Source organism: Anser brachyrhynchus (genome assembly GCF_964034855.1).
Source record: "Anser brachyrhynchus genome assembly, chromosome: 17".
NCBI classification, from domain to species: domain Eukaryota; kingdom Metazoa; phylum Chordata; class Aves; order Anseriformes; family Anatidae; genus Anser; species Anser brachyrhynchus.
Window position 1 is genome coordinate 8,967,049 of NC_137710.1, and position 25,812 is coordinate 8,992,860.

Below are 25,812 nucleotides of genomic sequence, written 5' to 3' on the forward strand. Positions count from 1 at the left end.
GGTCACAGCCAGAGCCGGGAGCAAAGTCCTGGTGCCCCGTGGTCCTGAGCTGGTTCACCAGTGGTTGCTCTCCCCTCTGGGCTGCTCACCACAGCTTAAGCTTATGCCTTCATCCGCTTTTAAAAAGTTATAGCTGAACTGGACGAGCACTCGTGAAAGTGGTGTGGGCCAAAAGCTGTGGGCTCCAAACAGCTGAGCAGTCCTTGTTTAGTTACGTTACCCCTATCTTGAATCCAAAGCAGTTTGAAATAAAATCCAGGTTGGCCTCTAAATAATATTTTGTCCAGATCCAGACAATATAATTATTCTGCTGTGCCAGTATGTGACATGGCATTTTGCAGTTAGTGTTTGTATTTTGACTAATGCAAAATGGCTGTTAAGGAGAGGGCGTGACAGGCCGAGGCTGGGTGTAGTTGGACAGATTTCCTGTATATGGAAAATGAAAGCACCTTATTTGTAGGAACTCTAAGAAATCTGCAACTGGGGTTAGTAAGCTAATATCTCTAGTGAGAAAAATCATGTAGGAGAACTGAAGGAGTCTTGTAGAGGAGCGACCAGAATGATCAGCAGTGAGAAGCAGCTTTAGTGCAAGGAATGGCCAGGTAGGCCTGGACTCTTCGGGCCAGGAATGGGAGGACTGAGCTGGAGATGCAATGAGTATGTGTAGAGTTGTGAGTGGCAGAAACGGGGTGAATGTCAAGTGATTTTTGGTTTACTTTTTCCCTGTACAAGAATTAAGGGGTGTTGAAATAACAGACATAAGTACAGGATTCGGGAAGCAGGTGGTTCTTCAGAGCCTGTGGTTGAGCTGTGGGTCTCTGTGTCGGGGGCTGTTGATGGTGGTAATTATGGACCTGAGAAATGGCCTGGTGAATTTATAGAACAAAAGGCTGATGGCTGCTGAATGCAGACATCCTGCCTCTGGTTCAAGAAGTGAAAGTTGCAAATTTCTGGAGCTTGAAGATTTCCCTGGGGAAGAAGCACGGTGTGCTTGCAGTTGTACAGATCCCTGGGGAGTATCTAGTGCTGGTTTCTGAACACAGAGTGCTGGTCCAGAAGGACATTTTCTCTGATGTGGCTAATTTTAGGCTTTTATGGTGAATCTGTATCCAAGTTACCTCTGACTCTGTAAGTAAAGCAATTTGCTAAATATCGTCAGCCCCATTTGTGGATCTGCGCAAAAACTTTCCCTAGAACAAAGAGGGCTGACGTTACTGCTTCTCAAGGATTGTCCTCCTGAGATAAGGCAGAAATCAGAGATATGCTAGTTTTAAGACCCAGTAAAGGCAAAATAAATCTACATTATGTCAGTAATTTCTGCAAAGCAACAGGTGCAATGACTTATTTCAGTTATTTAGAATGTATAGCATATCTGTTTTGCGTGAATAATGAGAAGCTGATGTGTCTGTCAGACATGTAACAGTGCATGCTTTGGTCACGGCTGCTGTTTAATGCAGGCTTTTGGGAAGGGCAGAGTGGTAGAATCAGAGCAGATCAGGGAAGGAAGGGTAGAGAGGCAAGCAAGATGTTATATCTGTCAATATATAATTATATTTACTAGAACAAGTCTTCATATACGAGACAGCTGCATCTGTTAAACCAATTTTAAATGCACTATCGTTTAACTACAAACCGCATAAATTCTGAAGCTTCATTCATAGGTGCTGTGTTGGCTCTGGAAGTCATAGTTCTGTTTATCGATGCCCCTGTACTGGAGGTGGTTGTTCCCTCTGACTTGCTGGGGAACAGTTTCCCGTTTCTGTGAATGATTTGTAGGCAAAATGAGTCAGGTTAGTACCTGGCTAACGACCTTAAAACGTCTTTGATAAAGGGCTCGCTGGAGGGAGCACTGTACTCTCATGTCTGATGGTAGACCTGAAAGCATAGTAACTTCTTGCTTAAGATGCTTAAGATTGTTGACAGATTAAAAAGCTAACCTCTTCCACCTGTAAGGTCTACAGAATGACCTGTTTCTTTATCAGTGGGTTAAAGTAGTTTAAATGATGCACTGGTTTAATTTAAGTGAACTTCTACATCTTGGGTAGGGCAAAACATTTGCTTCCTGCCTGCACTTCTGAAAGTATCCAGCTTAGCCATGTATGTTACATTCAAGTTAGCAGAATAAAAGATAGATTCAAACACAACAATCTGAAGAAAAAACACAGCTAAATCTCAGTTCGTGTTTTATGTGGTTTAAAGGACTTGGAAGGAATGCAAGTTGAGTGCCATCTTACTCTGGTTAAGGTCTTTGCTTGGCTGCCTGTAAAAATTTTAAGGGGAATCACATGTCAGTGTTGCAATACAAATCCAAATTAAATAAATCTTAAAACAAGTCAACATAGAGAAAATACACGAAGCAGAATACCTATCTCTTGAAAGAAGTAAGAAATACTGGATATTGGGACACGGGTTTTGTTAGCAGATTAATGTCAAGGAATACAAATGATACAGTTGCAGTATCAAACCAGTGATTGGGTGATCTGGATAAATTCTACAGTTTTATCATTTATGTCTAAACATATGAAGATACAATCCAAGAATTTACATCCATGGGAAATTCACACCGAAGTAGTTTTGGTGTGTGGGTACTTGTTCTTTTGGCTGTTATGACAAATTGTCTTATACTGACGTGTGTGTGGTCTTGCTTACAGAAGCATTCTGGTTTGGAAATGGTCAGACTGGTGCCAGAAGTTATTTGAATGTGGAAATCATGTGTTCCCTCAAGTAATCCTTAGTATTAGCTTTTTGGGTATCATTGAAAGACAGTAAGTTTTCTTCTGCCTTCTCCTTTCTCTTTCTGCAAAGGCTGAAAGAACGGTGAGCACATAGGAGAGGGTATGTGATCCAGTGCATCAGAGCAGAATAAGCTGAGAGCAAGGGTTGTCTGGTTTCCAAAGCTGTTCCCCAACTCTGTTGGCTATTTGTTATAGGGCTTAAGGTTTTATAGAATTATTAGTTTTCTTCTGAAAGAAGTTGCATCTAGAGAACTGAAGGTTTGAAGAGTAATATTGGAGTTAGTCTTCCTTTTTCAATATGGAAACTATAAAGTTAAAAGTTAGGCTTTGCATAGACGCATTTCATAACAACAGAATTTTAGTTTGGGATGAGCAATTGTGTGACAAACACATGTGATCTGTGATTGGAGAGGATTTGGGGGAAAAAAAACAGAAACCAAACCAAAACGTTCTTCAGGTCATCAGATAATGAACTGTAGAAACCTGGAAGAAATTCCTTACTCAAATACAATTTTACTTTGTTGGCGCATGTATTGTGGTATTATTTTGCTTTGAGGCATTTGGCATATCCTGCTGGATTAAGTCTCCTTGGTTATTACTGGTTTGTTATGGCATGGTAACTTCCATATACACTTTTAATAGGCTGTCCTTCTTATCTTCAGGTTGCTTTCAACTCTTTCAATCAGCTGTATTTCTTACGACTATAGCTTTTGGAAGAAGAAGGTTATTCACTAACCAGAAGACTTATGGTTCTGTTGGCATTGCTACATTCTTTTGACTGTAAAACAATTCAGTATGTTCCTTCTTGTTCTCAAATTTCAGGAAAGCCAATATTTTCAGTGGACATTCACCCAGATGGGACCAAGTTTGCAACAGGAGGACAAGGTATGCTTACGTACTGATAGAGGCCAGAATTTTGGGCTACAATGATCTTGTGCCTTTACAACACTTTAATCATTCTGTCCCTTTTAAAAACATATCACTTCATAATCAACTGTTTTTCAGATATTTAAGTCATTAATATGTATTTAAAAGTACTATTTTTACTGTAGAAGGAAGGGTTACATTTTTTGATCTGCTCATCCTCTTGGACATCCACTGAGATAATGGCTGCGATAATTGAGTTGTGCTCATAATGGCCAAATTTCTTTTTTTATTTGAAAAGGAACTGAAAGTGAAGTTTGGCTTTTTGAACTGCTAAATAGTAGAGCTATTGGGTCAAGAAAATCCAATTATATAAATGGAACAGCTCAAGAAATGTATGCAAAATTATTCAGTATTGTAACCCAAATAATAATTTTGTTGGCTGCAATAATTGCAATTTAGATTTTGAATGCATCTTCTCTCCTGTTAAATGCAATTTTACTATAAACAGTTCATCCTTATAGTTGGTATCATTGATATCTACAGTCATTACATCGTTATGTATGATTTTTTTTAACACAGCTTTGTAATTTACTTTCCAGTAGCTTTGAGAAAAATGAAGTGCTTCTGACTGTAATTATATCAGAATGGCGTCTGTATTTAAATATTTCCTAAGTTCCCACTGCAGTAGTGACAAAATCTGACTGTTCTGGAACAGATATTAAGTTGAAAAGCTCTTTTGCCTTTTGCGTGTATTTAAGACGAGGGTCTTTTTGTTCACCTGTAGGCCAGGATTCTGGGAAAGTTGTGATCTGGAATATGGCTCCTGTCCTGAAAGAGGAAGATGAAAAGAATGAAAATATTCCCAAGATGCTTTGTCAGATGGACAATCACTTAGGTAACAGATCTTTTTTTTTTTTTAACTGACTGGTGGTAATTTGCTAAAGCATTATATTTGTTTGTGATTACAAAAAGCATGCCCTGTCCAGTGGTAAAGAATAAATAAAATACAGCAAAGGGGTGTCATATTTTGTATACATACGTTTTTAGATGTCCAGTAGAAAATTTCGTTAAGATGTGGAATAATGTGTAGAGATATACAGATACTGTTGGAAATCTCCTTGTGAACTTACTCCAGCAGTGACCACAAGGTAATTGATAATGCACGTTCTGAGAAACTGGTGAGCTCTGAAGGAAAGATCAAAAGAAAGAATAAATGTAAAGGCAACAACACATGCAGTATATCAATTATAGTTCTAGAATATTCTGCATATTTTTTGCATGTTATATGTAAAAGAAATATGGTTACCTGAACAAGCTGTCCCTCTTTTTTTTTCAAGATGCTTGTTTTCTTCTTTTCCTTCTTAATCCCACTTAATTTACTACAAGCAGTTTCTTTTCTTAGATTAATATTAATCTTTCTCCTTTTGAACCGCTTTTGGTGAAGCTTTTTTAAATAATGAATAGTTTTTAAAACTAAGTTTCTCAACTGTTCCTGACAGATAAGTACCAATTCATTTATCTAAAGCAGACAGAATAACTGCTTTGAGAGGAAAAAGCACACGTAAATCCTAAACATCTCCTGTCTATCTTTGCTTATTATAAATTCTGTACCCCAGTCTAGAATGGTCTGTTCTCATTTTTCTTCTTATAAACTCTTTTGCACATTTTCTACATTTCAGCTTGTGTGAACTGTGTGCGATGGTCAAACAATGGAGTTTACTTGGCTTCAGGGGGAGATGACAAATTGATTATGGTGTGGAAACGAGCCGCGTAAGCATGTTTCCTCCTTCTCAATTTTGTATTTTATTTCAAGTAAATCACACTGTCTAGTCTATTAGGGTGTATGGAGCTGAAACCTGTGGTATTGCATCACTGATACTGGAGATTTAGTGTATTATCCTGTTTCTTGGGCTGGAGTGTGTGTCTACCTGGGCACTCACATTCCTGTCTAGGGGTTAAGACATTTTCTTCTGGCATTGAAGAAAACTTCATGATGAGATTTGAAGAGTTAGCTTAAATACTAGGATTTTTTTTGCTATTGGTGGGCATTATAAATTTTACTGAAGCTAGGGTTTTTTAATAACTGGAAGTACTTTCTATAAAAATATTTGTTTGTTTATTTATTTATTGCAGGAATAACTGAATATGAAGTAGAATTGTACCGTGCAGCTGATATTCTTTAGAAAGAAACTGTGAAAAACATGATGTGGTTCTGTTGCTAACTGTTGTTTCTATTTTAATTAGATATATTGGACCGAGCACTGTGTTTGGTTCTAGTAGCAAACTTACTAATGTTGAGCAGTGGAGGTGTGTATCAATTCTCAGAAGCCATTCGGGGGGTAAGTTAACAGATGCAGAATGAGCATAATTCAAAATGTAAACTAGTTTTTCAAAATGTGTACTATTGCGTTTTCATGCTCAAAACATAAATTTAGCGGCAAGTTGGTAATTTTAGTGGCAACAGTAAAAATCTAACAAAAATGTCATTTTTAATCAAATGCCAATTTGGCAAGCAACTCCTGGCAAACTGTGTAATAGAATAACTATTAATTAAGACATTTATATTTCACTATAATGTCTTGAGAGGCAAAAGATAAAGTTCTGTAAAACAGAATATTAGGATTCATTTAGAAAAAATTACTAAAGTGCAATGCAAAAGATGAATAAGCCAGGTAATTTCAAATGCATTTTCCACTTGCTGATGTGAACTGTGAATGAAATCAAGATTAAAAATCACTTTGGTCAGTCCAGGTATGTTGGAATAAAGTGATTACATTGCAGTATCTGTTACTTTTTCATTCAAAGCAAGATGAAGTACTTTATACAGGCTTTAGTACTTCCTATAATCACTAAATACTGCATTCTGTCTTGGATGTGTGTGTGTCATTAAACATTATAAATTGGAGTACCTCAATCCCATTTTGCTGTATTCTTTCTTACCTTCCACTCTACTGGTACTCAGAAATAGTCATTTCTCAGTGATGGAGAAAGTGTTGCACCACAAGTTATTTTGAAAATGATTTTTGGATTCTCTGATTACTGACGATGTCTTATATTTTTTCCAAACAGATGTCATGGATGTAGCATGGTCTCCACACGATGCCTGGTTGGCATCGTGTAGTGTGGATAACACTGTTGTCATCTGGAATGCTGTGAAATTTCCAGGTGAGAAATCTTACATTTCAGATGTGCAAGTATGTAATGCCTTGGAACAAATTATCCCCTCCATGGGTGTATGTCATGGACTGTGAAAATGTCTATGTGACAATGGGTTGTCTGTCTTATGAGATGGCATGCTTGCAATATGGTGAGTCAGTCCCTGTTCCACATTTGGTTGTTGGTGTGCATTGGATTCCATGCTGCTGTAGACTACAGTAACACTCAGATTATGCTCCTGATCTCACATGAAGGTTATTATTATGTGCATTTTCTTTACCATCTCTGCAGTATCCCAAATGTATACAACTTCAGCTTGATATTAAGTAACCAGTGTGGCCTTACATAATGAGGGGGAAGAAGGAAGGGCTAGGGGAGCCTTAGAACCCTCTCCTGTCACAGTAGCAAAAGCTACTTACATTCTTGCATTTACATTTTACAGTCTTACATTCGATGGCCCTTTTGCTTCTTCCGTTGCTGCAGTGCTGGCAATTCACTAAGTCCCAAGGCCTCCAGCTGACCTGCAAGGGTCCACGGCAGTTAAGAAACGTGTGCCTTTATTTGGCTGCTTCTTATCACATAACTTGATATAAGCTAAAACTCCCATTGTGTGTTGCTCAGACACTGCAGTTTATTTTAGAGTTGCTCCCAGTACTGATGCCGGAGGTTTTATACTTTCAAGCTAACTGTGTAGCCTGTGCAGTGCTCTCAGCCTATTCTCTAACAGACTGATAAGCAAGAGAGTGACTGAAAATAGGTTACCGAGTCTGCCAGGCTTGTGTGTCTCTTCAGTCATGACTTTGAAAAAGTTGAATTTGTTGTGATAATCCTTGTGTACAGAGGAAAGGATGAATATTAATTAAAATTCCAGCTAAACTGCTGTTTTCCATTGCTTGAACATGCTATTCTAAACTGTCTGGGCTCTGCTAGTCTTCTCTTACTGCTTTGATGTATTTTTTATAAAGAGTTTTGGACCCCTTACGCTGTCAACAGTTTTCTTTACCACTTTTTTTGTACACTCTAAGCTTAAGTGTATGTTCCAGTTTTGTTGCTATGTTGTCATTTGTACATTAAAAGAGGTTACATTCAATATGCTGTTTAAACAAGATCTCATAGAGCTCTCTAACAGTCTGTCCTAAAAGGGATAATAGTAACCACACTCTCTTCTCTTTTTTTTTTTGCCTGTGTATACAGAAATTCTTGCCACTTTAAAGGGGCATTCTGGCTTGGTGAAAGGGCTGACCTGGGATCCTGTTGGAAAATATATTGCCTCTCAGGCTGATGATCGAAGTTTGAAGGTGTGGCGGACGATGGACTGGCAATTGGAAACTAGCATCACAAAACCCTTTGATGAGGTATTTGAGGATGTTTTACCAAAGTAAATTCCTATAGAGTGAATGAAAATTGTAAGAGTAACTCCAGTTCTGGAGTTACTTGGCATTAATTAATTTAACAGTGCCAAGTCAAATCAAACTATGTGACGGTAGATTCAAAAGAAGGGTGGGAGGGGAGCTACTTTCTCATACAACATATGATTAAATTGAGACTCTTGTTGCTACTGAATGTTGTGGATGCCAAAGGTATACATGGGATGTGGAAACATGTAAATTCCTGGAAATGTAGAAGTCGTTCTGAGTAAGTATTGGCACGCTGCATTGTTCTTGCATTCTTTTCTATGCATTGTCTGTTGGCCACTACCAGAAACAAGGCAAATACTTAGGATAGGGATCTTTGGTCTGGCATCCTAGTGCTGTGCTTGTGTGATGACTTTAATCAGGAGGTCAAATTTATGGGGACAGAAGCTGTTGCTTAGTGAGTGGAGTGTTTTGCAGTGATCTTACGGTATCGTGGTTAGTGCAATTACTCTTAATAATAGACTGTAAATGCCTGAATACATGTGATCTGGTGTTGAAACCTGAAGTCTGATTGTTAGCAGTTGGTATGCTGCAGCCATGTCACTAACTAGGACTGTGATAAATACTGAGCGTTCTGTATGCAAAAAGACTTGCATTTTGTTTCTTCTAAAAATAGTACTCTGGATTCCTTTTCCTCCTTTTGTTAGGAGTTATGCTACATCGCCTGTATAAACATGTTTGATGTGCTGAGAATTGTATTGTCATTCTTGTATAGTCACAGAAGACTTAGTAATCATATATTTCCTAAATCTAAAATAGAAGTAGTTTGCATTAAAAATGTTTTTTTGCCAGATATGCTTAAAGTTTTAGTATGTTTTTTCATTTATTTCATCAGTGTGGAGGGACAACACATGTGTTGCGTCTTAGCTGGTCACCTGATGGTCACTATCTTGTTTCTGCTCATGCCATGAATAATTCTGGACCTACTGCTCAGATCATTGAGAGAGATGGATGGAAAACCAACATGGATTTTGTAGGGCACCGGAAGGCAGTTACAGTAGTGGTGGGTGAATTATAATAATTTATCCCTAAAGTAAATCTTGTAAGAAGTTCCTTTTGATAATTGTATGCGTAAGTGGGACAACAGATGGAGATAGGTGTCAAGGTTAATAAAGCAAACACATGGTAGTGTGTAATAAATGTCAACTTCAATGCTGGAAACAATCAGCTTGCTCTTATGATAAGAGAACTGCATGCAGATGAACAAGATGAGGGGAACACAGGAGCATGTTAGGAATGCCAGACACCAACATTGTTAGCTGTTCAATGACTTAGGTTTATAGTGGGTTCCTGATCACTGGTGAAATTGATGTTCTTTGGCCTTCCTGTTAAAGTATTCAAAATCTCGCTTAAGAAAGCATACGGGGCTTTTGTTAGTGCTTTTATAGAGTCTGGTTAGGGACCTTGTTTCCATGAAACGTTTATCTTTTTCACTCTTAAATAGAAAGCTTGCTTTTAAAGCTGATCTACTGAAATTTGCTTACTGTAATAAAATGTGGCATCTCACTTGTTCAGAAATTCAATCCAAAAATCTTCAAGAAGAAACAAAAGAATGGGAGCTCCACCAAGTCAAGTTGTCCCTACTGCTGTTGTGCTGTTGGTAGTAAGGATCGATCTCTTTCTGTCTGGGTAAGTGTCAGCATTCTTTGACTAATGTGGTCATTTGGGTAACTTGAGGGTTTAGCACAAAGGTTATGTGTACAGAATTAGGTCTTATATTTAGATTCATGTTTAGTTTTTTATTCTCTCTGTTGTTAGAGATTTAAATGGGGGAAAGGGAGTGGATGGTATTAGTTCATTTCAGGAATTTAGTATTCTAAAGTCAAGAGCAGATAAAAGCCAGTGATAGAGTATGTTGCTGTGGTTAAGGGGAGTAATGTGTTATCACAGCTAATAAACATAATCCAACCCTATTTCCTTCCTATGTCTTTTACTTGTTCTCCATCTCCATGTTAGTCTTGTAAGAAAGACTATACTGTTATTCCATATTTAGCCCACCTACCCATTAATCAGTCATAGAGTCTAGTTTTGTTAGTCTTGCTTTTATGGGTACAAAGAGAATACAGCAGGCATGGCACAGATGTTTCTGAGGGTATATATGGCTCATCTTTGTGCTTTGTTCTGGCTTCAGTCCCTGGCTTCTGCCTTTCCTATGGAAATTAATGTGAAAGTGAATGAGCTTTTAAAATATACTTTCAAGTTTTCAATATCTAGTTTGGGTTTTACTTCAAAAATCTAAACTAAAATTGTTATTCTGGCTGAGAGAAGAGTAGCTAGTCTCATATTTATAAATGCAAGATGGGTTGTTTGGCAACTGCAAAGGGCAGGGAATAAGTTTAACTGGTTATAAGGCTTTGTGATGAAAACGTGTGCCAGAACACACCAATTGCTAACTGCAGTCTACTATTTATAGATTCCAGTATGATATTTATCCATCAATAGTTAAATGCATAACACTATATCTGTTTTTGGCAATGCTACTAGTGCATACCCGAATCAAAGTGTCACTCTCAGTATATTTTACTTTATATTTATACTATGATTTCATGTAGGGTGCCTGTCGAGGTTACACTAGGTATTTTAGACATGCAAAGTTATAGGCAGTCATTACCCTGAAGAGCTCTAGGTATGTATACAATGCAGACCTATGATGAAAAGAAATAACTAAAAGAAATAACTGCTGATGATGGCATACTACATCTGTGTACTAATGAGCATGAAACATCTTAGATCACATTGACTTGTAGTTCATTTTGGTCGTACTATCTGCTGTAGTTATCAAGTCCACTGGATTGACAGTATTGCACCTGATTTAGAACAGGTTACAGGGAATTTTCATGTTCAGTTCCTTATTACTAAGCTGACCTATAAGCATAGAGGAATCCTCTTTAAGGATAATTGTGTTAATTTTCCTTTACTATTGGCAGGCTTCGCTTAACTTGGGTAAGCTGTCTGAATGAGGACATGAAGCCTAATCTGTTTTCTGTCTTTCCTCTTGTGCTGGCAGTTTGCAACATCCTTATCTCAATAAAACTTAGAATAGAAGCTGTCTTTAGCATCTGTGGAATTACTTTTTGAGTGGTAGAAAGTTTGAGGACTGCAATATACAGGTGAAGTTGGTTAAGACCTCCTGTTTCAGAAAGGAGGGGAAGATAGAGAGACAGCCGTTCTTCTCCGGAGCTTTTCTGTGCTGGTAAGGGAAAGGCTAACCTGGCACTTCAGATGTCATATCATCAAGTATACAGCTATCTCTTGGCCTGTTCTTGTTTGGAGAATATTGTTAGACTCTGGGAAAGTATTAATGTGGTAATATTTATGGTAACATAGAACTTCTAAATTTCTGAGTGTTGTTTCTTCTGTTTTAAGCTCACATGTCTGAAACGGCCTTTAGTTGTCATACATGAACTGTTTGACAAGTCAATCATGGATATCTCCTGGTAAGTTTGTTTCTTAGAAAAGCCAGAATGTTATCATCAATTTTAGCTACAGACACTAACTGGAAATTAATTGAAATAGTAGAGATTACATCTGTTGGAACACACTGCTTGGTTCCTGAAGTGTTTGGTTCTGCTGCAACATCTTTGGTAGTGTGACACTAGCTACTAGCATATGATCACTTCAAGCTGTGTAGCATTAGAATTGAATGAAAACTAATGTGTTTAGGAAATAATGAAGTAAATTATCTGTGGAATGAGTTCCTACTTGTTAAGATTCTGCAAATTTTTTTGGTAACATATGTATTTTATAACATGATATGGTGGACCTGATGAGCTTTACCTGTATTACATATATGATAAGTTATTGCACTATACAGTTATGACAAATTCAAGTGGACCTTGTAGGCCAATATTTCCTTGGAGAAAAAAGAAGAGAGAGTTCTTCTTTTTCACACTGCCTATCTTAGGTCGACCCCTTTTGGTGGTGTAGTAGTGGCAGATCCTTTACCAGCTTTTTGAGTGTTACCCTGGCTGTGCTGGAACCAGCTCTTGCTGTCTGTTTCAGAAGAAAAAAGTTGCAGCATCCAGGAGCATGGCCCCATTTCTGCTAGCAGTAGAAGGAGGTGGTATGACCATAGTTGAGGGGGAGGCGAGGAGCAGGGATGGGAAGGTAGGCCGGGTTCCTTTGTTCACACTCCTCCTGCTATTGATGATGTGAAGTATCAGGCTGTCAGTGACTCTGACTTCTGCCTAGCTTTTCCAATTTTATATCTTCTGGGTTCTCCTATCTCTCATAGCATTTGAGTTGCAATTTCCCTTTTCAGTTTTCCCCAAGACTGCACTCCTTTCTCTCTCCAGAATAACTTATCAAAGCCTGAGTGCTTGTGTGTTTTTTTTCCTTTTTTTTAAAAAAGATGATGAGTGGAGAAGTGGTTCCCAGGTAGTGGGGTCTGCCTCACTTTTGGAACTAATGAGCATCAGAGGCCTGGCCTTAGAAAGGCAGAAGTTAACAGTTCTTTATTTGCACAGCAAGACTTAAGTAATAAGGTAGAAACAAACATCAGACTACTCAGTAAATGGTATTTAAGATAAAACTCTGCACCTATGCATCAGGTGATTTACAGAATTGGGAGTTCTGTGTGTATGTATATATATATAATCTTTTTCATAATATAAATGCAGTTGATCACATAGGTTGTTTTAATTCTAGCATTTCCTGACTTTTGGAGTTACACGTTTGTAGCTATAACACTGTGTTCTTATGTTGTAAATTTTTAGGCTTGCAGTTGTGTAACTTCTTGTTTTCTGTATGCCACATGAATTTTGCCATGAAGCTCAGTGAAGCACAATAAAAATTTCAAAACCAAAACATTTTGCTTTCATTAATAAAGGCCAATAAATGGAGTATTTCATGAGAACTGCTGTTGTAGTACAATAGCTTTGAATAGCTTTGTTTTCCTGAAGTGTTTTTTAATTCTTCATCTGCAAATTGCACATTTTCAATGGCATAAAGTCATCGGGAGTAATAGCTGGTTAACATTTTGCAATTTACGAGGAAATGGTTTTGTGGGATATTTGAGACAGACAAAGGTTCATCAGGAAGCTTGTTATTTTATATCCTGTTTACAAATCCAAATGTATGGCTAAAATGTCAATAATACAGAATGTTCCCAGAAACATGTTCCAGTCCTTTGCCCAATTCTAAAAACAGACTGATTGAATTCAGAGAAATCTGATACTGTTATTTTGTTATAGCTCTCTGGTTTCTAGTTGAGAGGTTTAGACTTGGATCCATCACTATAATATTTGAGCACCATTATGTTTTCATGTAATAATTAGTAGGGTCCAGAGGTTAGTAGGAGCTCAGCAATTTTATCTGTTAAGTGAGCAGAAAACTCTAAACAAGACTTTATCATTCTTCTAATTTGGAATAGCATTGGTTAACCTAGTTACACAGTGCTGAGGCTAACTCCTCTGAATGTGTGAAGAGTCTGGCCACAACAAAAAAGCTGTTTTCAAACACCTGTAGCCATGATGCATGTAATATATTTTTAAGCTTCGCTGGAATAGTTTGGACAGGACTAGAGAGTTCCGCCTGTTTCCCTTTCGTCTTTCATTCTCTATAACAAACCATCTGTAAACCACTATCTCACTGTCTCTGAAGTCTTTGAATGCAAGTTACTGATCAAAACTTTTTTTTTCAACGTGTAGTAATAGGTTATAATGCCATTGGAAGGTTGTAATGCCATTAAGGCTACAATGTATGCTTTCTCCTCTCTCTTCCACCAAGAAAGCCTTTGAGACCTCTGGAAGAGTGGTGCAGTATATCCCTACATACAAAAACGTGTGCAGTTTGCTTAAAACCCCAAATAAAAAAAAAATCAAAAATACACTCTTACCAAACGCAGTGATCTTAGGACTGCTCAAATGCACATCTTATTTTCTTTTTATTGCTGTCACTTCAGACAGTGATGATAGGAAGAGGTATTTAGCCAACATACATAGCTTCTCTCTTCTAGTCTTTTTCTTTCTCCTTCCTGTCTTGTTTATTTAGACTGTAAGCTCTTTTTAGGGATAGACTATCTGTAATTTGTTTCCCATACATGATGAAGCTTCATCTTCTGTGGACCTCTAAAAACACAACCCAAAACAGCAATTAAAAGGCTTTAAAAAAGTGTATCAGTTTATCTGCTGAAGGCCCCTTCATGTGGTTCCACTAGCACACAAATTCTTTGTATGTCTTTTGAAGCAAGTATATTTATTTTTTCCTCATTGCTCATAGTGAATGCTTCAGTTTATATTCTTTTACCCCTACAGAAAGCTTTTCATGGTGCTGATTGTGCCATGGATAGGTGTATTGTTCTAAAGCTACCTTCCCGTGTTCGGTCTCTGATTTGCCTTCTTTTGAGTATCACCACACAGACCCTTACTGTCCATTGCCCTTTTCCCTTGCTGTCCCACTTTTTTGGTTTCATTGGTATTTTCTGTGTTAATAAATCTTATGCTAAGTGTTTTTTATTGCAAAATTTTTTGTATTGCCCCTTTGCATCAATGAAAAAGACAAAAGAACAAAAGTGAATCTTTATTTCCTTCAGGACGCTTAATGGACTGGGTATCTTGGTGTGTTCCATGGATGGATCTGTGGCGTTTTTAGACTTTTCCCAGGACGAGCTTGGAGATCCACTCAGTGAGGAGGAAAAGGTGCAGTAAACACTCCAAAAATCTGTAATCATCTTTAATAGATATATTGATTCAATTAAAATATTGGAATATGTGTAGAACTGTGCAGTGACTGATTTTCATACTGCAAAAAATATGTTCTTGTCTAGTTTACAAAATATTTAAGAAGAGAAGTGAATTTACAATGTTAATTTCTATTCTGGAAAGAAAGTCTATTTGGAAAACATTGACTTGCTTACACATCATTGTCACAGTAGCCGTTGTAGTCAGTTGCTTTGTGGTATGCTTTTAATGCCCACAGAGCAACATTCATCAGTCCACGTATGGCAAAAGCCTAGCTATAATGACTGAAGCTCAGTTGTCTACCACCATTATTGAGAATCCAGAGATGCTCAAGTATCAACAGAGACAGCAACAGCAGGCAGAGCAGAAGAACGCATCGATAAGGGAGGTGTCTGGGGCTGCAACGGCAGCTCCGAAAGTGGCAAGCATGGTTAATGGAGAGAGTTTAGAGGACATTAGAAAGGTAGGTGTTTTCGGATAGTCACTTTATAGCGTCAAATACTAAATCAATAAATATCAAAATGCTTATAAAAGCAGTTTCTGCATCTGTATTCGTACTGAATGACATCTTTCAATACATGAATGGTCCAGTTGACATTACCAGGACTTGCTGAAAAATTAAGAGGATTTTAAGCTGAAATATGACTGTGGAAAGAGGTTTATGGGTATTTCTGTTGTGTGTTAAATTCTGGGCGTGCAGAAGGGAAACCGAGGGTAGCTGATGTCTAACTGTGCTTCAGCTTCTCTATGAAGGAGGTTGAAAATATCATTTAATTCTCTCATAAACACAGAAGTGCAACTTTTAATGAAGGATTCACCGTGCACAGATGAAAATGCTTTCCACATCAGAGTCAACAGATTGCATTCTCCAAAAGATGTCTTTTCTACAGACGTGTATAGATCTGGAATTGGAAATGTCTGTCTGAATTAAAAATAACTTATTCTATGGTTCAGTGTGAAAGCAGTAATCACAACTAGAATTCAATTGTACTATAGGTTTAAAAAATACAGTTATGGTGCTAAAAAACTTTTATTAATAAAACCGTAGATTGAACCGTCATCCGTGAAATAATAATGGGTTCAAAGACAATACAGAAACAAATTTTAATTGAAAAGTACCTCTTGTCTAATGCACCTGTTTTTGTCAGTTGGAAGAAAAGTAAAACTCTTCCTTTTTATGAGAAACAATGATGAAATATTTTCCAACAGAATCTCTTAAAAAAGCAAGTTGAAACACGGACAGCAGATGGACGGAGAAGGATCACACCTCTCTGTATAGCTCAGCTGGACACTGGGTATGTTTGGAAGTAGTTTCTAAAACCTTTCTTTACCTCTTCATCTGTCTTATTCTGATGCAAACCAAGAACACTGACGAATTTTAATGTTGTGATATCTTAGAGCACTAATATCCTGTGTATAGCTATAATCTTAATAGATAAGGTTAATTTTTGCTATTTACCACTGTAGATCAGTGAACATTACTCTAAGGTGTTGAAGGTTCATATCTGTATTAATACTTGCTTTATCTAACTTTGGATATGAGAAATAACTTGGAGAATTTAGGTACCAGTGGTTCATTTAGGGTGTGTGTGTGTGTGTTTTGAAGAAATGTGTTTGTTGTTTGTCTTTTGCTTAGGGATTTTTCTACAGCATTTTTCAATAGCATCCCAATATCTGGAACTCTGGCTGGCTCAATGATGTCTTCTCAAAGTAACCAGCAGCTCATGTCATTAGATTCTAATGCAGCAAATTCCCTTAATACTTCAAAGCCTTCTGTAGAGCCAACAGCAGCCAGTATAAAACCAACAGATGATGCAGCCAATAAAGATGGGTCAGTATTTGCAGAAGTCTTGTTTTTCATTTTTGTGACTTTGTTTAGGTTTTAATTCTTGTCTGCAGTTGTGTTATCAAGCAATTATTAAAGCAGTTTCCCTACCCCAAAACTTCAAGAATCTAACATCCCTGCAAATGTCAGTTTTTCCTAGTATTTGATCACTTTACATAGGGATAAATCAGTAATGAATAAATTCACATTCATAGTTCTGAAAATTAACCAAGTGCAATGGGATACAGTTGACTGTGTGCTAGTGCTCTAACAAAGTGCTTTGCTTATGGAATATCAGGTTATTATTAGTAAAAAAAAAATAGTAGTCTTTCCAGCAATTAAAGTAATGAAGCCCATTTTCCATTGAATTCTGTCCTGCATTCCTTACATCTCCTCTCCTCAAACATGCTTTCCTGCATAACAACCCCATCAGATGGGAAAGAGCATAATGACTGGCGTTGTCAATGCACATATGCTGATTTGCCAGTGTGTCTTTTGAATTAATTACGGAACAACTAAATTTCACTTTATTTTCCATTAGTGGTAATGCTAATCTGTTTTCTTGGAGTTTATTCTTTTTTGTGTGTGTGCTTTCTTGTTTTTGTTTTTCCTCCTCCATGTGTTTTTATAGCATTTGGAGGATAATGTTATTGGAACCTCTACCACTCCATCAAAGTTAATTGAAATTGGCCACAGATTTAAAAGTGAGTGGGTAGATTACAAGAAATGATTGACATACAAAACTAGGTCTCCTTTTCTTTAGAAAATGGGCTTCTAACTGCTTTTTATTACAAACATCAGTTATCTTAGAGTCATTCATTCCGCTGAATGAACTGAAAATCTCTAAAGTAAACAGCTATTCAAATAACAGATCCCTGGAATGCTTTAGTGTGGGGAAAACGTATTCCTCTGTCTTAGTGTGCTTGGAAAAGGCCTCATAAATTGTTTGGATTCTTCAACAACGAAATCAAAACTTGGCATTGTTTCAGCACAAATTGATAAACAGTGGAATATAGTCTCGTAATGGAAAGTATTTGGCAACCTGAACAATGGTTAAAACTGGAAATCATAGTCATCATTTAAAATAGTGTACCTTTCCTTTTGGATACTTAAGTACTAGCTGAAAAAGTAATTCCTTAATTAAAAATAAGTAACAAACTAGTTATTGTCTCTTAATCTAGATGTATTTAAGCAGCAACATGAAGGTCTTAGTTCTGATGTGTCATAAACAGCTTGTGAGAGTAAGCAAAGCTTAGAATATATTGACACGCAAAAGGGGAAAAGCATGTAATGATTCATGTGTTCATGAATTAAAGTTATTAAATATGATTTCTAGCCAATATAACGAAATGCTATCTAGTTCTTATAAACAACGCATGTTACAAATACTAAATTTCTTTCAATCCTTGTTCTCCTGTCCCTTTTATTGACAGTGTAAATGCTACCTCTGCTTCAGCTGCTCCTCCTGCATTGTCTTCCTCTGTGTTGACAACTCCATCCAAGATTGAACCTATGAAAGCATTTGATTCTAGATTTACGGAACGATCCAAAGCCACCTCAGGGACTGCTGTCGTAACAAATACAAATCAGACTGTTGTGGATAGGTAAGGAATAGCCCGGGGGCAAAAAAAGGATACTAATGTGGAGAGTTTAAAAACTGATTGTCTGGTGTGGATGTCATGGTTCTGATGTTGTGGAAATTCTTGAGTCTTTGCCAAAACTGGGAGGAATGAGAAAGCTGCAAATAGGTATATTCTTTGCTGTCCTTATCCTGTTACACACTTACGTCTGGCAAGCGGCATCAAGCAGACTTTTCAAAATACTCCAAGTTAAACTTCTGTTACAAGAGGTTGCGTGTGTGTTCATGTCTTCATCTGTGGCTGCGTGCATCTGTGCTCTTTAGAAGACAAAAATAGCTAGCCTCCATCTATTTGCAACAGTGAGAATTACTTCAATATAAATGTAATACATGTCTACAGAGGACCTACCATCGTAGCAGCTGTAAATGGATTTCAGTTTTATGCCTAGAAGGCATGCAGAGAAAATACTTTTTTTTTTTTTTGCTATGGATCTGTGTGATCTTAAAAAAAATAAAAAGAGAAAGAAAGCTTTTGCTTTTCTAACATGGTGTGTTTTGGTGTAAGTATTTCTGCTCCGCTGAAACAGTTGATAGGAAAATATTTAATATCTCAACATTTTTATATCAAAGAGTTTAACCTTATGATACAGAAGAAAGATATATTGAATTACTCACACTTATTTCCAGTGTGGTCAGTAAAATTACGGATAAAAGAGAATTACTTGGCATAATTCAGATGCCAAAGAAGAAAAGGTTTTGTATTAAGGAAGATATTCTTAAGCAGTGGAGTGGTTATGGAGTAAGTGGCAAAACATTGTTAGAAGTTGCAGAATGACCACTGGAAGGAATGGGAGGAGTACGATTAAATGATCTTTTTAAGGGTGTAATGGTTAATGAGAGTGCACAGGGATTTGTACTGTCTTCTTTACTTTTGCTGTGTTGCTGAAATGGATGATGGAGCAGTGCAGCCACTTATGTGATTTGTAGATATGCAACTAACAGTAGACAGAACCAAATAGGGCAAGTTTTGGGGATAGACAGCGCAATGACAAATTAAGTTCTGCATGATTAAGTAAAAAGCGTAATGCCTGTTGGAGGGGGAAAAGGTGCGAAACTCTTGCTTCTTAGAGTGCTGAATTATTTGTATCAAGCCAGAGAAGAGCACTGATTGGAATTGAATGCTAACATAAAATTATTCTTTGTAGCTTTTTCCAACTGTTATCTGCTAGTTTGATTCACTGTTCTTTTAAAAGCAAGAATATGTCTGAATCGTTTATATTTTATTTATATATATATGTATATATAGTAAGTTGTGCTTCTGCAAAGGATTTGCAGTACTTATTCAGCTTTGTCCTGTTGCCTTTATACTCGTTTGCGTGCACTCAAATAAGGCTAAAAATATGTTGTCTTCCCTAGAAGAATGCAGTGGGTAGGTTGTATGATAGCTTTTGGAACCAGCCTATATAAAATGTGAAATATGTTTTTTACTTGCTCAGACTGAAGGATCAGAATTTAATTAAAGACAATAAACCCAAGGATATTCTGGAGAGTAGCAGTGACAGTGAAGAGAAGATTCCAGCTGCTAAACCACTCAGCGCACCCAAGCGGAAACTGGAACTTGAGGGAGAAACAGTAGAAAAGAAGAAAAAAGGAAGGCCTCGAAAAGACTCCAGACTTGTACCAGTGACTTTAACTGTTCAGGTGAAATAAGTGAGACTCATTATGACTTTAAATGTTCACTTAGTAAACAAGTCAATGTGATTTATTTTATTGATTTAGTCTGTCAAATGACTGTATAGAATAAAAAGAAACTCCCTTAGCATAAGAGTTTCATGTGGATATAACAACTTAAATGGTTATGACTTTCCTAGGTATTGTGAAGTAGTAAATTACATTAGACTTTCCATCATTTAAGGAAATATGTATCCTTCTATTTTAAATATTCGAAGATTGGCTCCTCTTTGAAATACACCAGAATTTCCATTAATTAGTTCCAACTAAATATTAAATCTAGTTTTTAAGTCTTAGAAGCTATATTAAAAATACTAGCATTTATACAACTAATGGCAAAAAGATGAGCATTTCTAATGGGCATTACTTGGAATTTCAAAAAAGAACATGTCTCCTTCAAATCAATCTATATCATAGAATATCTTTGTTATTAAACTTTTTACGGAAAAAAATCTAACCACTTTTGCATATTTTTTTTCCAGTCCCCAGCTACGCTGGGCCCTGAAAAAGATGCTGCTTGCATCTCGGCACCAGCATTAGCACTTAAACTGCCAGCCCCAATCCCACAGAAATCATTTACTTTACAAGTAAGTTGTCTACAAGGAAAAAAAAATAAGCTTACTATTAAAAAAAATTTTGTTTATTTTTATAAATATATTCTTAAGATATTCAGATATTCTTTTGATAAATTAACATGCTTGAATATGCATGTGTTCAAGTAGGTTTTATACTTCGGCTTTTAAGAGTATGACTCTATGGGAAAAGCTAATGGCAAATCAATTAAGAATAGGACACTTCTGAACTAGGTAAACTTCAAAGAGAAATATCTCTGGTTCATCAGTCCCTCCTAGCGAATCAAAGTGTGTCATAAAGATAAGTCTCTGACTGGAGTAACTGCTGCGTTGTTATTACAGCTGTGTTGGTAGCACATTGATGAAGAGAAACTATGTGTTTTCTCTGAGATGTGGAGCAAGTGCTCCACAGCTGAATAGACTGGCAAATAGTACTACTGTAGTTATTTATAAAGTAATTTTACTGCATATTTAGACAGTGTCAATCTGGTGCTAATCACAAGAATTTAGGGAGACTGGGCACATCTAGACTTGATCTGATGCCCTTAATTAGGAAGCACAGACTAACACAGACATTCTTAATGCTTGGAATACAAAGAAATTGTGTTGTAGCCAAGACTGATTTTCAGCAATCTGATTCTTTTGAAGTATCACATTGCATTTTGAAGTGATTTTAAACAGAATGGCATGCTTCAATCCATTCTCAAATTTGGCATTGTTTTGGATCTAACATAATTTGATGCTTATTTGAGTACTTATTTTCTTCTTACAAGAAATATTTTTCCTTTTTCAGGTAAGTTCAGATCCATCAATGTACCTAGAAGTGGAGAATGAAATGACGACAGTGGGAGGTTCCAAGCTGAGCAGGTTAAAGTGTAATCGAGAAGGAAAGGAATGGGAGACAGTCCTCACTAGTCGAATTCTCACTGCAGCAGGAAGCTGGTAAGAGTGTGTTTTTGAGGAAGTGGGAAACTGAAGAAGATAAGTAGTCTTGAAGGTCATAAAATGTTTTTAGGGTTACAAAAGTATGCTTTAGAGGAAGTTAATGTGTATATATTTACATTTTACAAATAGGTAGATGCTATATAAGTATTTTTTATCCACTTTAAAAAGTTGATTAACTGAATCAGTTCTATTAGGGATTTATGTGATTATTTGTGCTTGTCTCAGGATGTCCCATTTCTCTTCCATCTAATTTGGTCGAATACACCACTACTTTTACATGCTCCGTGGAGTTTTTGGTAGGGATGCTAACTTATTTCTGTTGACTACTTCTATTTGCTGGTATAATCACCCTCAGGTCCTCCTATCCCCCACTCCTGTCATTGTAATTTTTGCACAGTGTTTCATAATAAATGTTTTGTGGATAAAAATGTGTTGCTTTGAGTCTTGAAACCAGTTTCAATCTAAGTATTAGCTCTATGTTTAGAGTCTTAAAGCACCATAAATTCTTATTAGCCAACTAGAACTCTTTTCATGTGTATTTACACTTTAAATTTCTTCATTAAGTTTGACTAAATCATCATAGTTTATGGCTCTTCAAATGTTAACTGCTAAAGAATGAAAAAGTTGAAATGAGATGTCAGGTGACATAGAAGTATTTTCCTGACTTTTTTTCTATTTTCATTATTTTTCTCAATTGTATAGTTCTAACCTCAGTTTAAATTTAACATACATTTCTGAAGCCTGAGACGAGATTTTTCAGCATTTCTGCCTTGTTTTGAAACATTTTTTAACACAAATTTTACACTGATTTTCTGATAACGCCCTTAAGTTGTTAATACATGTAGCTAGTAGCAATATCTTTTATTACACAAGCGTATGTAGTTGAAAAAATTAGATAAGCTTGCAGACACAAAACCCTTCCTTCAGGTCTGAAAAAGAAGCAGCAGATTTTAAAGCGAAATACAAGTTCAGGCCTGAAGAAGAGCTTGTGTATATCCCTAAAGCTTTATTGGTATTCCTAACTATGCCACTTAGTCTAGTGAAAGATACCATTTCTGCATGCAGACCTTCTCTTGTGTATCATTGTTATAATAAAATCAAGGAGGTGTGGAACGTACCTACCGAGCCTGTTTTGGCCTTTCCTGTTGTTACCCAGGTTTATGTTAAAAGCTAGTTCCCCCTTTTGGGGAACTAGCTCGAGTTGCACGATAACTTAAGAAGGCAATCTGGTTTTATGCTGCTTGCATTTGATGAAATGTAAATGTTTCCTTTTGTTCTTTTTTTAGTGAGATCGTCAGTGTAGCCTGTGAGAAACGAACACTGTCAGTATTTTCAGCTTGTGGTCGTCGCCTTCTTCCCCCTATAATACTGAATACACCCATTTCTACCCTACATTGCACAGGTTCTTACATCATGGCTCTCACCACTGCTGCTACGCTCTCTGTTTGGTAAGTAGCACTTTAGGCTGCAGCAGCTAGCTGGGCTGATTTTTATAGGTTACTCTGTTCAACTGTTGAGTTTATATTGCTGTTGAAACTGTGGTTTAAAACAAGTCAGATCCAAACACAAGTCTGGTTTTTGGATATAATATGAAGAGTTAATTAGGCAAGACTTGAATCCTGTTTCTCCTCTGTTCTAAGATGGTACATAACATTGAATTTGATTCTTCAAGGGAGATAGTAACTTCTAGCTGATCATTAAACTGCTTCCCGAGGGTAGACTTGTCATATGTATGGAATGAATTGGGTGTTGAGGGGAGAAATATGGATATTTCCAACTTTCATCATACTTGGTCAGTAGAGTTATATGTGTTTTGGAGTCAGAAGTACGCTAGCTATCTTTAAGATACCAAGATAGAATCTGCAATTATTAATTTCAATCTAGTATCGCATGCAAGTCAGAACTCCTAAAATAGTTATTTGGATCCTCAGTGTTTGCTTAGCAGTAATGAGGCTTCCTGAGAGAAAGGGACATAAAAGTTGTTGCCTGCTATTGAATTCTGCCTTGCCATAAGGGGCAAGGGGCAATCATTTGCTAAAATGATTTTTTCAAAGCAATGAGGAAAATGTCAAAAATTTAAAAAGTCGTAAGTATTGAAAAAGTGCATTTGTTAAATGATTTTGGACCTTTCAGTTGTTTGTGAACTGCAGAATTTTCCTTTTGTGTGTTTTTTTTAGGGATGTTCACAAGCAGACAGTCATTGTTAGAGACGAGTCTTTGCAAACAATATTATCAGGTAATAAAAAGGGTTTATATATTTACCAATCTTTAAACCCACCCATAGTAGTTGTATTTATGAATATGCTGAAACTTTATGAAATCTGTAAAGCCTAAACAAATAATTTTGCTTCTTTGTTATTGTGCAGTGAATGGAAGTCGCTGGCAATGTTGAAATACTGTAGAAATAACTGAAATGAGAGTATCAGTGGGTAACAAACCTGTATAAGATTCTGTAGCTTATTATATTCTGCCTTCTTTCTGAGTGTGAAAATGCAGTACTGTAAAAATCACGAAGTAAATATTTTATGTAAATTTACTGCTATATATAGCAATTCCTCTGTGTGCTCTGCAAGTATATTATCTTAGCGATGGACAACGAATCATCTCAGTTTCTCAGAGCATACTAGCTTCTATTTTAGCTTTAATCCATGCAGTACTAACCTAAACTAACTTGAGAAATAGTTGTACTAGCAGTTTGCAAGTGTCTTCATTAGAAGTTACATGTACAAACCCTGGGACAAGGATATGCTGGGAAATGTGAGACTCCAGCTATTCCACTTCGACTGTTAATAGAGAGTACAACTTTCTAAATATACTGGTTCTTAGCATTTCGACTTAACTGGAAAAAAGAAAGATAAAGGCTTTGGGGATTACAGAAAACATGGCAGTATTGCTGAAGATTTCCCCTAGATAAGGAAAATGTTTTCAATTAAGCCAACGTTCTGTATAAATTACAGACAATGTATTTGCAGAAGAGCATTCTGAATGCTAACTGCACTGAGCCTGGTGCTCAGCATCATTGTCTTCTCTTAATTTTCCTATTAGTCTTTGAAGATAACATTTTCTGAAGCTTTTCCAGTTGGTTTCTATGACTAGTAGTTAATGGTGGATGGCATTTTTAGCATGATGAATATTATGCAAGACTCCAAAAATAATGTCTTGGTCTGAATTGATTTGTAGGAAGTGATGCAACTCTTTCTCAGATCTTGCTGACTCAGCATGGTATACCTGTAATGAGCATGTCTGATGGAAAGGCATACTGTTTTAATCCTTCTCTTTCTACGTGGTAAGTTATACACAGCTTTTAAAACCTAGCTGAATTGACGTATTCTGGTTTACTGTTTCACTCCACATTCCGAAGACTAGTCAGAGTAGGATAGGACCCTAGTTTTACTTTTGCTTTGGTTCACTAGTGGGTGTCTAGGCTTTACTGTCTTACACTCTTACCGTTTTTTCGGTTTAAAATAAATTTAAAAAATGAAAAAGTTAAAATACAGTTTACTTTATTACCCCTTCCTACACCATGTATTGTGAACAAATATTTATTAACTAATACCAACCTACATACATTTCTGTTGATGTACATCATTTGAATCTGTGAAGCAGCTGGTAATAATTAAAAATAATCTAGCTTTATAATTTCATTTTATGTTAAAGAATACTGTTCTGCAAAAATTGTCAAAACAATTTTCATAATTTTGGGGGGGAGTTCAGACTTGTTAAAAACAATTGTCTGTTTTCCTACAAACATAAAAACCTATGCACTCCAATCCTGAACGTGTGTGTGCTTGACTTTGTCAGTCCACATCATTCCTTAATATTTTTTTGTTCTGATGACCAGTTTCAGTTAAATTTGAAGAGAGTTAAATGTCTCCAAGATGTAAAACTTCAAAGAAGATAAAAGCTCAGGAAGGGGGGAAGAAATCTTTAGAATTCTCATGGAAGAGCCATTACCAATGTCCTAAACACAAGGAGAGTCTGTGCCTTATTGGGTATCAGATATGCATTCAATCAAATTCTTTCCCCATGGATTCTCTTGCTTCTATTAAGGCATAAGTTCCCATATAAAATTCCCATGGGTATATACATATGTATATTCCCATATACAGTATCTTTCTGCAAAACATTCTGTTGTCTTTGTAAGAACAAAAAACATGCTGCAGTCTTAAAGTAATGGTTGTGCTTGATGAAAGGATTTAGTGTTTTAGTTCTTACTTAGAATAATTGTTATTAGTCAGCTACTTGATATGAATTCTTTGGAAAGGAAAAAACACTTTGCACGATTTCTCAGTTTATATAAAGAACAT

The 25,812-nt window shown here is 36.6% G+C and overlaps 1 protein-coding gene across 2 annotated transcripts in view; it reads left to right on the forward strand.

Moving 5' to 3' along the window:
- HIRA (histone cell cycle regulator) overlaps positions 1-25,812 on the forward strand; it is a 34,369-nt gene that overhangs the window by 4,372 nt on the left and 4,185 nt on the right. Inside the window, exons 2-21 of one of the 2 annotated variants that reach the window (XM_080559833.1) lie at positions 3,558-3,620; positions 4,387-4,497; positions 5,282-5,372; positions 5,847-5,941; positions 6,672-6,767; positions 7,953-8,113; positions 9,009-9,176; positions 9,689-9,802; positions 11,540-11,610; positions 14,706-14,811; positions 15,092-15,316; positions 16,063-16,148; positions 16,490-16,684; positions 18,112-18,282; positions 19,754-19,958; positions 20,471-20,575; positions 21,354-21,502; positions 22,792-22,953; positions 23,683-23,741; positions 24,686-24,791. In XM_080559833.1, the coding sequence (XP_080415959.1) occupies positions 3,558-3,620; positions 4,387-4,497; positions 5,282-5,372; positions 5,847-5,941; positions 6,672-6,767; positions 7,953-8,113; positions 9,009-9,176; positions 9,689-9,802; positions 11,540-11,610; positions 14,706-14,811; positions 15,092-15,316; positions 16,063-16,148; positions 16,490-16,684; positions 18,112-18,282; positions 19,754-19,958; positions 20,471-20,575; positions 21,354-21,502; positions 22,792-22,953; positions 23,683-23,741; positions 24,686-24,791 (2,539 nt within the window). The remainder of the gene's footprint in view (positions 1-3,557; positions 3,621-4,386; positions 4,498-5,281; positions 5,373-5,846; positions 5,942-6,671; positions 6,768-7,952; positions 8,114-9,008; positions 9,177-9,688; positions 9,803-11,539; positions 11,611-14,705; positions 14,812-15,091; positions 15,317-16,062; positions 16,149-16,489; positions 16,685-18,111; positions 18,283-19,753; positions 19,959-20,470; positions 20,576-21,353; positions 21,503-22,791; positions 22,954-23,682; positions 23,742-24,685; positions 24,792-25,812) is intronic. The other variant, XM_080559832.1, reaches the window with a different exon arrangement.